Source organism: Cygnus atratus, chromosome 4, assembly GCF_013377495.2.
Source record: "Cygnus atratus isolate AKBS03 ecotype Queensland, Australia chromosome 4, CAtr_DNAZoo_HiC_assembly, whole genome shotgun sequence".
NCBI classification, from domain to species: Eukaryota; Metazoa; Chordata; class Aves; order Anseriformes; family Anatidae; genus Cygnus; species Cygnus atratus.
The window spans coordinates 4,294,469-4,308,447 of NC_066365.1; the positions used below are offsets into that span (position 1 = coordinate 4,294,469).

Consider the following 13,979-nt stretch of genomic DNA (forward strand, 5'->3'; position numbering starts at 1 on the left):
CTGCATGCCTTGTCTCTGCTCACATCACCTGGCCTTCCACATCAAGCAGAAAATACTTCAGCTGCAATGATCAAAAACATTCCCTTTCCTGCCCCACCAGGGGAATGTCGCTCCCAAAGCCTGCTGGGATCTGCTTCTGTCCCTGCAACAGGGACTGCTGTAATTTTAGACCCTTGCTGTTCTTAACCAGAAACAGCCAGAAGGACAAGTTTTAGAGGCTTTAACCAACCCAGAACAAAGCTCTCAGCTGGAAAACTCTTCCTTAAGTACTTGGCACACTTTCTTGCTGTGAGACATCCCCAGCATCAGGTACAGGGCAGATCTTGTCATCTGCTGAGCCCAGATAAGCTGGCTTCATCCTGCCAGGTAGTCCATAACAAATTCCCCTTCCTCTTATTTCCCTCCAAACGTTATTGCTTTCTGCAGCACTATCACGGGGTCACCCTTCTGTCCCAGCTTCCCCCTTTATCAGCCCTCACCCTCACTGATGTTTACTGTAGGTCCTATATGACCAGCTGCTGATGTATTCCTGCTCTCCTTTAAAGACAGCATCTCTCTGAACTCCCTGAGAGAATGAGAGCGGGCATTTAACTCGTGTACATTTCAGCTGACTGGTTTTGACAGTGCAATCTTGGAAAGATAAAGGAACAGGAAAGCTCACATTAACTCCTAAGCAGACATCTATAATGCAACACGGCGAGTTGCTGGGGAGCGAACGTGTGGAGGGCTCTGGGTTAGGGAGGAGAAAAGTAGGCCTATGGACAATAGAAGCCCCACAGAAGAGATCTGGTGCTAAGGAGCATGATTGACACTGAGGATGGTAAGTTAACAGGTCACCTCATGGCCCCTTGCTCCCTCAAGGCTGTCCTCACCAAGTTGGGCCTCCACAGCCAGCACTGTCATCAAGGACTTACATTTTCTTACTGGCACAGCAAACTGGAGGGCAAAACAGCTTGGATTTGCCTTTGACATAAAAATAATAGAAGTAGTATTAAGCATATGACAGCTACAAGAAGTCAGTGACAGCAATTTGAAGAATTTGTGCCCCTGAAAGACGCAGTGAGGTGTCTGGCAGCTGGAGGCCTGGCGGGGTTGAGATGATGCAGACACAAGGCCGGGACCTGTAATCCCAAGCAGCCGGGCTACTTTATTTTGCTTATTCACATAAACACTTGTGAAATCTACAGGAGATCTATGGATTCTTTAGCTGATAATATCTCCTTCCTGGCCTCCTTTGTCTCTCTATTCGTGGAAAGGAAAAATGTCCTAAATTTCCTGATTGGGTTTCAGACACTTCTGACTGCCAGTGTACTGTGGGGCTATGGCTCTCAGAGGCTGTGCCCAGTGACATGCTAGTGCCATCATTTTCATGATAATGACTTAATTTTTGTCCAGACATCACGAGTATGCTTGCCCATTCTCCTTCCCAAAGAATTTCATTTTTTTTTCCAAAAAAATGCTCATGTTCTTTGAAAGTGGGTTAAATCTTCTACTATTAATGACATAGCATTTTGAAATTATATTTGAACAGTGAAGAGGGGACCAACATTGATAGAGGTAGCCAAATTGGAGATTAGTGGAGAAAAACAAACAAACAAACAAGTACTAAAATTTGGATTTCTGTTGAAACCAACTTTGATCTGTTCAAAATATCCTAACAATGAGAGACTGAACCACTGCTTGGAAAAGACAAAGATTTCCACTTGTTTTCACCATAGTAATTTGGTTAGAGAGAGGAACATGGCCCCAAGCAGAGTTGAGGAGGACAGTTTAGAATAAAGCACATTCCTGCATATGTAGTGATTGTAAGAAGTTATTTTATTCCAATAAGCTAGCTGGAATTAGTATTATTCATTTTCATTTGTACTTATCTATCATAATTTTGTATTATTTGGAATAATAATGATAGTTATTTCTTATTCAAAATTGAAAAAAAACCACACCCAACAACACCAGACTTCTTCTGTTTTAAAGCATTTGGAGGACACTGGCCACTGAGCCAAGGGAAGAATTCCTGCTACAACTAACCTGTTTTAAGGATGTAAATCATTGACAATACTTATAGAGATGTTAGTTATCTGCATTATCATGATTGCCACAAAGCTATAATTGCCAATGTCCTGTGCTCTTCACCTTCACATTTCTAGTATTTTTTGCCTGTGTGCTGGGGCATAAAAATATCCTCAGAGCTACTGATGCCTTTTTTCAGCGGTGGTTTCCACTGTGATCCCTCTACTCTTTATTGTGGTCATCTCTCTAGGAAATAAAATTTCTCCTTAAATATAACTGTTTCTGCATACAGAAATTATTTAGTAATGACCTCACATAAAATAATAGGAGAAAAAAAAAAAAAAAAAACCAAGAAATTGCGAATTAACAAGATGTAGAAAAATCCCCTGCTGTATCCTTTGCTTTTTATGCTGGATCCTACATCTTGACCCTCATCTTAGCATTTCTGTGTCCTCCAAACACTCCAGCACATGTGCAGGATTGCTTTCGTGACTGATCCCATTGATTTGGGTCTGGCTAGACGTATGAGTAAACTTATGTGTTAATACAGGGCTTTGCAGGCTCAGAAACTCTTCATCCCAACTTCATCCTCACAGTCCTCCACAAAGACCCTCCAATTCCAGCAGCCTTTGCTTACAGACAGATAAACAGAGCAGGGAACCAAGAGACGTGAATTGGCCTGGAGTCAGGGCAAGGAAGCCTTGTTTTATTCTGAGCTTCTCGAGTCTGGTCTCCTCGTTCCCTTTCTGATTATGGCTCTCCGCTCAGTGAAAGCCCTGCCAGAATGTCCCAAGCGTCGGCTGCATTTTAGAGCAAGTATTTGAGGCTATGAAAAATGCAAGGTAGTCAGTGTATCTGTTATGAAGTGTTTTGTAATACATTCACATGAAAAATGCTCGTGAATTTTAGTAAAAAATGATATACAGTGTCTGAATTTTGTCTTGAATCAGTCACTTTGTGGGTCTAGCAAAACTGTTTTCATCATGTTGAAAAAGGAAATCCTGTGAAATATATTAAAATCCAGATGCAAGGGGTTTTTGTTATTATTATTTTTATTATTTTTATCAGGTTTGCCAAAATACCAGCAAGGTTATGGAACTAATAAACTAAATCCTATGCTCATGTGACTCAATTGCCTCTAGTCTGAAGATAAGTCTGACTTAAACATTCAAATATATGGAGTGTTTGTACAGTAGATGTGAAATGAGTATATCTAAGCATTAAATCACGAGTAAGTGTTATCCATCTGCTAAGTATATTAATGTACTGCATCATGTATGCTGTACTTTAATGTGCTTATATTAAATTTAAAGTGGCAGGAGGCAATCTATTTGGATATTTGAAAGTGAAATGCTTTTCCATTTTTTTTTTTTCCAAAACAGTTAAATGCTCTGGTTTTCTGGTGATTCTGTGCCATCTTGGCAGATAAGACGAGCAGCTCTTTGGGAAATCCTGTACTGTGTAACATGTGAGGCAGCTGAGCAGCAAGGCAAGTCACAGAAGTGCTGGATTTCACTTCCACCTCACGTTTTACCTACACAGGTAGACAAAGGTGGAAGAAAATCTCATTTAGGGCACAAGAGACACAGAGGGTGAACTGGGCAGGAACACGAGGAATGGAGGATGTGTCCGACTGAAGATACAGTTCAAGTCCACGTGCAGTGAATAATGTAAAGGCTCAGTTTGGAAGCAGGAACATTTGGAACAGAGGTTTCAGGTCTGTCCTGGAGCGTGCATGATGGCTGGTGACTGTTGGAGCCTTTATCCTCATCTGTGTCACCTCAGCTCGAATGCTGAGTCCCAGACTCTGCTTTCTGCTTGTCCTTACCCTGTACCTCCTGCTGTTCTTGACCATTTATACAAAACATTTTATAAGCAGAACATGATCTGTCATTTCAGCAGAGGAAGGCTTATTTTTGGCCTAATTCTAATGGCAAGTTTATGTTGTATCTGGTAAAGAAATCCAGTCGCGGATCGTGGGTTGGTCAGCCAGAACGTGGCCCGCTGTAGACATAGAAATATGGAAAGCACTCCAGACACTCATCCTGTCTGGCGGAAAATCCTTATCTGCAGGCACCGTGCACGTCTTCAAACGCAGAGCCGTGCCCTTGCGTCAGTGCCTCCGCCCCAGCCGCACAGGGGATCTGCTGGAAGGTAACGCATGGAGATGGGGATCTTCCAAGCAGGAGTGCTCCTCTGCATCGGGGAGTGGGGCTGCCTCAATTCTGCCCGCACCAACATCTCAGGAGGCTGCGATTAAAATCCTCTCCTGTCTTCTGCTGCTCTTCCAGGCAGGCCGCTGCAGCTCTGCGGGCTCTGGTGCTCTGCCTGTGTGTGCTCTCGGCCCGCTTGGTGCATCTGTGGTACTGCTCCACCTCAGCTGTCAGGCACAAACCCGGCCTTTTGAGCATTTCAAGAGTTTTGGAACCTGGATTTAGGTGGCATATCAGCTTAACTGTGACCAGGAGCGTCCGAGTGGTACAATTCCTGCCTAGCAGCAGTTAGAGGTGAACAGCCATCTGTTTTACTCCTGGAGTAGGGGTTTGACTCCTGATATCCAGTTATTCTCTGAGATTCAAAACCACTAAACCTTTATTGATAAAAAGCATAAAAAATACTTTTTCTTTTTTTTTTTTTTAAAGGGGGGAAAACAAGGATATCAGCTTTTTCATTGCCCGGGTAGCATTCTCAAGAGCGCTACAGAAGTCTGTTTTCAATCTCAGCCACGATCCCAAATAGATGCCTTTGGCACCATCATGGCCGCGAAATAAGAAGCAGGCTCACTGGCACCGAACGCGCGCATGTCCCGGATTCCCTCTGCCTCCAGCTTGCGAGGAGGCAGCAAAAGCGGCGAGGCTGAGCCTTGACATCCTTATTTTATTTTTCATTTATTTTTCCCCTCCCGTTTACTGCCTTCAGGCGGTGTAAGCGCACTGCACAGCTGCTGCTCGTCCACTGGATGGTACCAAGCCCCCGAGCACCGCCGGGCACCGCGGCTGAGCTCAGCGCGGGGCTGATCCGGGTGGCCCTGGGGGGCTAGCGGGCTGCTTGCCTTTGAAGCCCAGCGGAGGCCACCCGCGGCCATCGCTGCCTTGCCACCGCGGGGGCGCGCCGTGCATACATTATGCAAAACGCCCCCCGCCCAGGTGAATAAATTATGCTAATGAAGGAGGGGAGGGGAAAGGAGGGGAGGGGGCTTCCCCGCCCCGGGGAGCCCGTAGGCAGGTGGGGAGAGGGGGGAGCAACAAGTCTCGGCGGCCCTGGGAGGGAGGAAGGAGGGGGAGAGGGAGGAAGAGGAGCAGCGGGGGGGGGGCTTCCCTCCCGCCCCAAACCCCTCTGACAAGTGGCCCGGCGGCCGCAGAGCGCTCCCAGCACCGGGCGGGCGGCAGCCGCGGGGGCTCGACCCGCTCCGGAGCCTCCGACCCCCGCCGCTGCTCGGGGGGCTGCGGGGGGAGCCCCCTCCGAGTGCGACAGCCGGCTGTCCGTCCGTTTTTTTTTTTGTATTTTTTTTGCCTTGATCCTTGCCGTCCTGCCTTCCCGTTATTTCGTTTCCCCGCCGTTTATTATTATTATTATTATTATCATCATTATTATTATTATTTTTGTTTTGTTGCCGCTGTTTGCAAACTACTCGCCTCCATGGGGGGCGGAGGAAAGGAAATAAAAGCTGCCGCAGCTGAAGGGTGCGAAAGCATGCGGGGGAAGAGCCGGGGAGCCGCAGGACGGGATGGCAGCGAGCGACCGGGCTGCTCCGGGAAGCGCTGCCCGCGGCCGTGCGGCTCGGGGCTGGCCGCCCTCCTCTCGGCGCTGGCGGCCGCATCCTGCCTCTACCTGGGGGTGCGGACCAGCGACCTCCAGGCCAGGCTGGCGGCCATCGAGGGAGCCCGAGGGGGGTCCCCGGCCGCCGCCGCTCCGCTCCCGCCGCTGCCCGGCTTTTCCCTGGAGCAGCTGAACGCGATGATGCAGGAGAAAGTGGAGCGGCTCCTCGCCCAGGTGTGCGGGACGGGACAAGGGGAGGATGCTCCGGGAGTGGGTACTGAGAACCTCTGTGGGGTCAGGGGAAGCCGGTGGGGGGCGAGGGGGCAGCTCCGCGGACGGCCAGGGGAGTGGGAGAGAGAAAGGGATGGGATGAGGATGGGGGAGAGCAGTGATGGGGGGCTTGGGGAGGCAACCACTGAGGTGTTGGGGGTGACCGTTGAGGTTGGGAGATTTGGGTGGTGACTGGGTGCTGACAGGGTGGCCATCACACTGGAAGCCCTGAGGGTTTTTTCCTGTGAGCCCCTGTCCTTATCCTCTGTGTTTGTAATAAAAATGCAATAAAAAAGTACGGGGGTGCTTGCGAGGGGTGGTGGAGGTGGGAGAGAGCTGGTGGGTTTCTTTCAACAGTTGTAGGGGTGGAGGGGTCAGGGATGGAGGCTGGGTCGAGTCCAAGTGAAGGAGCTGGTTGTTGGCTGGCTGGTTGTGCAGCCTGTGAGCGAGTTGTAAGTTGTGGTTTGCAGGCTAGTGGTTTGCAGGCACGCGGATCTGCGACACTTGGCCAAGCCCGCCGAGTCCCATCACACTGCTTCTCTCTCCCACAGAAGTCCTACGAGCACTTGGCAAAAATACGAGTCGCGAGAGAAGTGCCTCCAGAATGCAGCTGCCCACCAGGTAACAGGCACAGCCTGCAAACCTCTCCTCTCGCAGGCTTGTAATCCTGGGCGTTTGTGTCCTGCGTGTTTCAGATACACCTAAGTCAGGTCAAGGGGATGTTTCTTCAGTCAGCACCTATGCATTGGGTGGGAAAGGTGTAAAGCCCAGAACTGTATTGCATTTCCACTGTGGCACTGGATAAGATAAACGTGAGTTAAAAATCCAGCGCTAGGTTGGACGATGCCAAACAATAACACTTATGAAGAAATTAACAATCTACCATAGCAAGAAGAAATACACTCAATCTTAAATGGGATAGTACTGAATCAAGGCATTGTGTGCTCAGTTTAGGAAGTCAAACAAAAATTCCTAGTGAAAATTTATAACAAGGATTAAAATAAGCAGAGAATGCATTGCAAGTCAGCAGCGAGTACATTCGAGAGCTTTTTCAGTGGTGCCTTGTTTTCCTGGAGCAGCGGATGAAAGCAGTTCCCCTCGGAAGGGATGGCAGGTTTCACACCAGGGATTCAGAACCGCATTTGTTTATGCAACTGGTTGCTCGACTTTGGAAATGGGGATTCCCAATATTGGGATCAGTTGTTTGTGTGCACACAGTGATATTGTCTGTGTTTTTGGTGGTGCTCTTTGACAGTCTGATGACTGTCAATATCTTGCTAGCTGTATAAACATCTGATGACATGTACCAAGTTCAAATGGCATCTTAAAAGCAAAGAAAATGATGCTAATGTTTCACGGGGTGATGTAGGAATTCCAGCATCCTCTGTGTGATGAAGCACGATACACACACAGTGTGTTTTACATACCCTCACACCCCGTATGGAGAAAAGAGCACATTACCTTTACAGGTAGAATATTGACGATCAGCGAGAGCTGAGCTGATGGTAATGTTTGCCAGTAGAACTATGCACTTGAGTAAGGTCCTCTTTTAGTTAAGGGTGTAAGCCCTGCCAAGCTCATTGGTCTAAAGGAGCTACTGAACTTTATTGTACAGTATTTTATGCACAATGTGCAGTATCACAGTGTTATGCTGATATTACGACTGAGAACACAGTATTTTACTGGCTGGTATAGGAGTTACTGTGGCTAGTGTGAATAGAATAATGTACATGACTGACTGTTGTAAAGGAATGCATAGAATTGCTCAGCTCTTGGCTAGTTTTGATAAGAAACTTTGGTTTACTGCTGTGCTATATATGTATACTTACTTCCTTTAAGACTGACGTGAGTGTACAGTGTTGATTTTATTTTTCTGTTGCTTAACTGCAATAATTACAGGGTTGAAGCTTGTGCATTAAAAATGGAGATTGCTCATCACGTTGTATGCAAAGATGTACTCTGTGAGACCAAAATGCTGCTGAATCTGATTCCAAGCAGTCTCGCTTTGTTCTCCTCGTTTAGATCCATTTGTTATGTTTTCATTTACTGCTTTCAGACTAAAGGTCAGTACCTACTGTTTCACAGTTGTGTTGTATGGTGCTTTACTTCCCCACAACCACTAGAGCTCCACATTATACCAATTTTTACCTGACCTTTATTATTAAGAAGTATATTTTATCAAATAGATGATCATCAGCAGAATATCTTTCAAGTGCGTTGTAAAAATACTTACTTAGGTGGAAGTCAGAATAAAGTGATCTGGGAAGTATCTTCAAGGGAGTAAGATTCATAAGATAAGAAAACTTCTATGAATAGTGTTTTTTTTTTTTTTTTTCCTCTCCCCACAGAGGAGACTGGCTGTTATGGGGATTAGAAATGTGATACAGAGCTTTTCACCCCTGGGTAGCTATTTCAGTTTGGAAGCAAGTTTTATAGTGACTGGAAGGTATCGCCATGCGATAGCCTCATTTTGGACGGCTTAAAATGCATTGATGCTCTCGTGCTTGTTGCCAGTGGACAGGTGTCTACGTCAAAATGGCATCATCCTGGGAGCCGTGTCTGAGAGAAGAAGAGCAGAGCGGCCCCACCACCTGAGTACTGGGCTTTCCTGATGGCAGGTATTAGGCAGAGCAGGAGAGGGTAGAGCAAATAAATTGTTATTCCTTCATTTGGTTCAGTTTGTTGGGCTTGCTTTTAGGCTGGACCTGAGGTGCTTTTATTTTTATCCCTAATGCTGCTGTTACAAATCTGGATGGCTATGTTCAGAAAGGCATTTGGTTTAATAGGAAAAGAATCATGGAAACTCTTTTTTTTTTTTTTTCTGTTGTCTTCTATTTGCAATGCCAAAGAGTAAATTACCTCTCTGCTTCACCACATAGCTCCATTTTTGGTGCTTTATTCTGCTCAGATACTGCATTTCTTGCCTGGGTTTACATAATAATACAATATATGTCTGTCAGAGATGGCTTTGGAAAGCCTTCATGGTCCACAGGGGATTCTTGAATGACCCCTATGCTGTAAGAAAAGGGCTGCTGCCACATGGCCACCAAAGAAGTTTCCATCATCCAGTTCTCTAAAGAGAAATAAAGATTATTTAAAAATAAGTTCCTTTGCCCTCTACCAAAAGCAGAGAGGGAAGTTCGGTTTGTAGGTGGAAGGGTGAGAATGTGGTCTCTGATTAAGGGCTAAAATTACGCAACTGATGTAGATCTCATTAGCTTGAGATGCTCAACCCCTCATGGCTCTCCATGGTAGGAACTGCACGTTTGAAGGAAACTGGGTTTGAGTGGCTTGGATGCTGAAGGCAGCCAGATTTACAGCTGCTTATAACTTGCAAAGCTATCCAAGTGTAGCTCCCTGTAACTCAACAGTAGTCTTCAATGTTGTCTAGACTGCAGAGGAGTTACATTTCTCAGATTTTAAAAACTTGGTTTTCACCAAATGCGTTTTCTAATTATTGTTTATTTTCTTTTACAAGCCACACAATGTAAGGAGATATTGAGTTTTGATTTTAATTCTGTAGGACTAAAACCAGATACCAAAGATTTTGTAAATATTTTTAAATGACAATAGCAGGCATTCTTTCTCTTAAAGCAGAGTAATAAAGTTTGAAATGTAAATGCATGCTGACATTCCTCTTAAATTACCTCAGTTCTAACAAGAGTGCTGCAGTCACTGCTGGCAGCTATTCCTCCGCACATAGGACTAGGGGCAAACTGAGTGGCTAAAATAACTTTAAACTTAATATATTCATTTTCCTTTGTTTCCCAGGTTTATTATTTTAAATTAATGTTTCCCAACCACAATAGATGAACAGAAATGTAGGTGTGTAGGTAACTATTTCATATATCTTTCTTTAAATGGTTCCAGTGGCACAATCAGCTTTTACCAGGCACTGTGCTGGATACTTACTGCTAAGTGACAGGATTTATACTGTTGTGGAAGGAGTAACACTTGCAGATGACACAGGGCTACTCCTGATGCAGTGGAATTACAGGATATTCTTAACTCTTAGTAGATTTAGACTCTTTTCTTCCAAACAGTACTCAAGTGCACACATAGCTTCTGTTGAAGCCTATGGGTCTGAAGCACATGCTCACATGTCTTGGTGGATTGAGCCTTTCTGTGCCATAGGGGTCAAGTCCTTTGAACTTGTGCTCATGTGCCACAATGTCTCACTCCGTAAGCAGCCTTCAGTGAGCTCACTTGTGTGGTATGGTGAGGTTGGCAGGTGTAGAGTGAAGTCTGTTGGTGCAGAAGGCTCAGACTTGGTAAGTGGTAAGGCGAGCAGTTAATTATGTGTGGTTCAGTAGGTAAGCTTCTGTTAATTTCAGTGAAGTGAGCTTTAGGACTGGGTGACCATTGCTTGAGAAAAAACATGATTTGGCCTATAACATTTTGAGAAAGACTTTTATCCATAAATATTTCATTAACGTTTTCAGAAGTGTTAAACTAATTTCTCTTTTCCTTTCCTGTCTTTTTTTTTTTTTTTAGCAAAGGATTAAATTTTTTGCTACTTCTGGGGAAAATGTTATAATAGTCCTTTTTTCAAAAAAAAAAAAAAAAGTAAGCTATTATATAAATAGGAATGCCTATATGCCATACATCTCTTTAATTGTCCATTGGTGAAGGACAGGTTGCGTAACATGACAGATAGTCTTTATCTCTAACTGCTGTGACACACTATGTACACGGTATAGCTTGCAGGTAAAACGACTGCAGTTTTTTCTTCATTTCTTCCACAGAGCATAAGCTGAACTTCACTGAGGGGTACTTGGTGAAGTTGACTACTTTTCTTTTTTACTTGTAATTTATTTTTGTTTTTCTTCTTTGCCACAGACAATGTTTACATTCCTTTGCTGTTTCTCTGGTATTTTCCCCATCAAGAAATCTGCATTTATTTTCCCTTTGTGTTCAAATACCTGTAGCTTCAAACCTTTTCCAGACATGGACACTGTCATTGTTCTTGTTTCCTAGCTAGCTATTTTGTGCTGTTATGGCAATCATGCCATTCTGATTCTCCATCTCAGTCTTAAAGAGCCCTGTGTTTTGGCATTTGATGTACCTTCTCCTTCACTGTGCAATTTGTTATGATTTGGTTATAAAGCTTGTTTCAGTCTAGTTGAGTGTATATATACTTAGTTTATATCAGATCATCATCAGATGAAACATCATGAGCCAAGTTTTTTGATGGATGGAGAATACCAGTTGGTCTCCCTTTGGTTACAGTAAATCTAGTGGGAAAACTGTGTTCTACAGTGATAGTTCTCCAAGATGATGTGTATGCTGTATGTATTTTGGTAGCAGTATGGATGGCAAAAATGAATTCATTTTCTTAGCGTCCCAATTTGTTTTTGTCCTTCTAAGCACCTAAGATTTGTTCTGACCTGGTGGAGATAGATGAACAGACTATAAAATTTAGGCGCTCTTTGTTATTTCCCTGCGTTCCAGAAAGACTGTTTCCTGGAGCATTTTGATTAGTGAGGCTGAGAGAATGGAGGAGAAATCAATTTGGGGGATTAAAAGAATCCAGAAATTATTATCAGCAGTTATTCAACAATTGTAACAAACTTTTGTTTGTTACAATTACTGGGAAGTATTTTTGTAAGACCAAACAGGTAAAGAAAAAGGGAGCCGACTTAAATGTTTACTGGCAGAGAGACCCAAAAGAAAATACAGATAGATATAGAAAGTATCCAAAGCGTTTTTCCCTATTACTTAAAATTCCTGTGTGCGCTACCCATACCTAGCTGCCAGCACTACTTATTTCTGCCATGTCTGTATCATCTATTTGCTGAATGCAGTGCTCAGCTTTAATTTTGTAATTTTTCTGACAGGGCTTTGAGCTCTTCTTTCATACCTTCACTGGTTTGATATTTTTCATTTCAGTTCCTAGATAAAGATGTCTATTGATGTGCAGCAGCATGCAACCTTCTGGATAGTCTGTCTTGTTTGAATGACTGATTAGAGATACTGTTTTTTCCCTTCAGAACAGATAAAATATATTTTATTGGCCAAGATATGACCTTCTAATTCTGTTGCCTCTGGGTGAGGAGGTAGGGTGTGCAGCATGATGAATGAAACGTGATGCAGCTCAAAGCAGAACTGATCAACAGCAAACTGCACCAGATTTCTTTTCTGTAACGTTACTGATGTCAATGGCATTTACCAAAAGCTGATTTGATCACAGAAGTGTTATTAACAAATTATTTTTGTCTTGAGTTAATATTTATTGAGCTAGCACACATTGTCAAATGAGGTGTATTTAAAGAAAAAAATAGAATTATTTGTCTGCATTAATTATTCTTTAATGCTTGTATTTGACTTTTTGCGAGCCTTTTGCTTATATTTCCTTCCACATGGCAGCTGTCCATCTTGAAGAACTGCTCAAGTGTCAAAGCAGTTCAACTACAGTGGATCTTGCAGTGTGAGAAGTGACTGTTAAAACCACTTTAGGAGCAGTATTTTTTTTTTTGGTGCGTGTTTTTTTTCTTAAATTGTCAATGCTTGTATCTATAAATTAAGAGTCTTTAGAGCTTGGATAACTGAGTTCAATTCAACAGTACTTATGCTGTTTCTTCACGCTCACCCTCAGCCCTTTCTGTTAAGGTTAACAGGCTGTTAGAATGTGTTGCTACAAGGATGGATCACTGCACCTGCATTACAGTGCTCATCCTCCTTCTCACTACCTTCTGAATTTACTGGCTGCAGCCTACCTGTCTATTTTTTTTTGTGTACTTAGCACTGTAAAAATCAGCTAGCTATCAAACTGGCAGAATCTGTCTTTACAGGGCCTTTTAGGTCACCAGAATCATATAATTAATCTATTCAAGGTACATTTTAACACATGCAGAACTTGAGTCACGTTGCCTCTTCAGGAAGGCTACTGTACACAGAACAGTTTTCCCTTTCATTGTTTCACTTGATTACACTGCCAGATTTCCTAAAATTTATCCACAGAAAGGAAATCTGTCGGCTTCTTAGAATTATTAAGAAGATGTAAGAGGGTATAGAGTAATACAGTTTGGAAGAAGCACTTATTCCCCTGTATGACTGAAGTGGAAGCTTGCAGTTTGATAATACACACAATAGTGAACACAATGCTGCAGGCTTGCTTTTTCAAGGCTTGTGGTCTGTCATGCTTTTATGGCTTAGACTTATAGTAGAGCAAAGCCTGAAAGCAGTGCCAGCTGAAGTTCATGTGCTCATCTCTTCATGAGATTAAGTAGAAAGAAGCTGTTTGTGAGAGCTCAATAAAAATAGAATGTCAGAACAAATTTTCAAAACTGAGTGCCAAACATGCATGTGCAAGGTTGCTATTTATTTTTATGTAAATAGCAGCTATTTTTTCCTCTCTGTAGACTGCAAAATCTTTAGAAATACTGGTTTGGATATTACGTTTTATTCGTGCTTTTCTACTCTATAACATGGAAGTACCAAAATGTCATTCTATACCCTACAAATGTATCTAGGCAATCATTGTCAGGTATTTCCTTCCACATGGTTCACAACTGCTGTTTCCAGTCAGTCGTGGCTGGATCCAAGTTTTTGGATCTGCCTCAGTTTCATGATTAAATGCAGCAGCCTCATGTAAACACTCTCATCAGTTTAAAAATGTGCTGCTCAGTAAATTAGTAAATGTGTGGTACAATAAGTTGCTGCTGCATAGATGTGCCTGAGCTGAAAAAACATACTGTTTAAATACTTCCATAGGTTGCATAGTTCTAGTGCTTAATACTTAAGTTAGGAAGTGCTTTCTTAGTGGGCAGGCTACAGTTTCCTTGTTTGTGAAGTAAACCAGTTGTCCTATCCTTTGTGTTCATGGAAAAAAACTGATCCTTGTGTGCTCCTTACAACAGCCTTTTATGTATGTTGGAAGACAGTCTTGTCTGTGATGCTCGCTATAAAACTGATCCTTCCTGCTCCTCCCCTGCTCTTAT

General features: G+C 43.5%; 1 protein-coding gene across 1 annotated transcript in view; it reads left to right on the forward strand.

The window, feature by feature from the left end:
- The first annotated feature begins 5,703 nt into the window (after positions 1-5,703).
- The window catches only part of COL25A1 (collagen type XXV alpha 1 chain), a 301,264-nt gene continuing 292,988 nt past the window's right edge, over positions 5,704-13,979 (forward strand). The window contains exons 1-2 of the mRNA XM_035543627.1: positions 5,704-6,003; positions 6,591-6,660. Coding sequence (XP_035399520.1) covers positions 5,704-6,003; positions 6,591-6,660 — 370 coding nt within the window. The remainder of the gene's footprint in view (positions 6,004-6,590; positions 6,661-13,979) is intronic.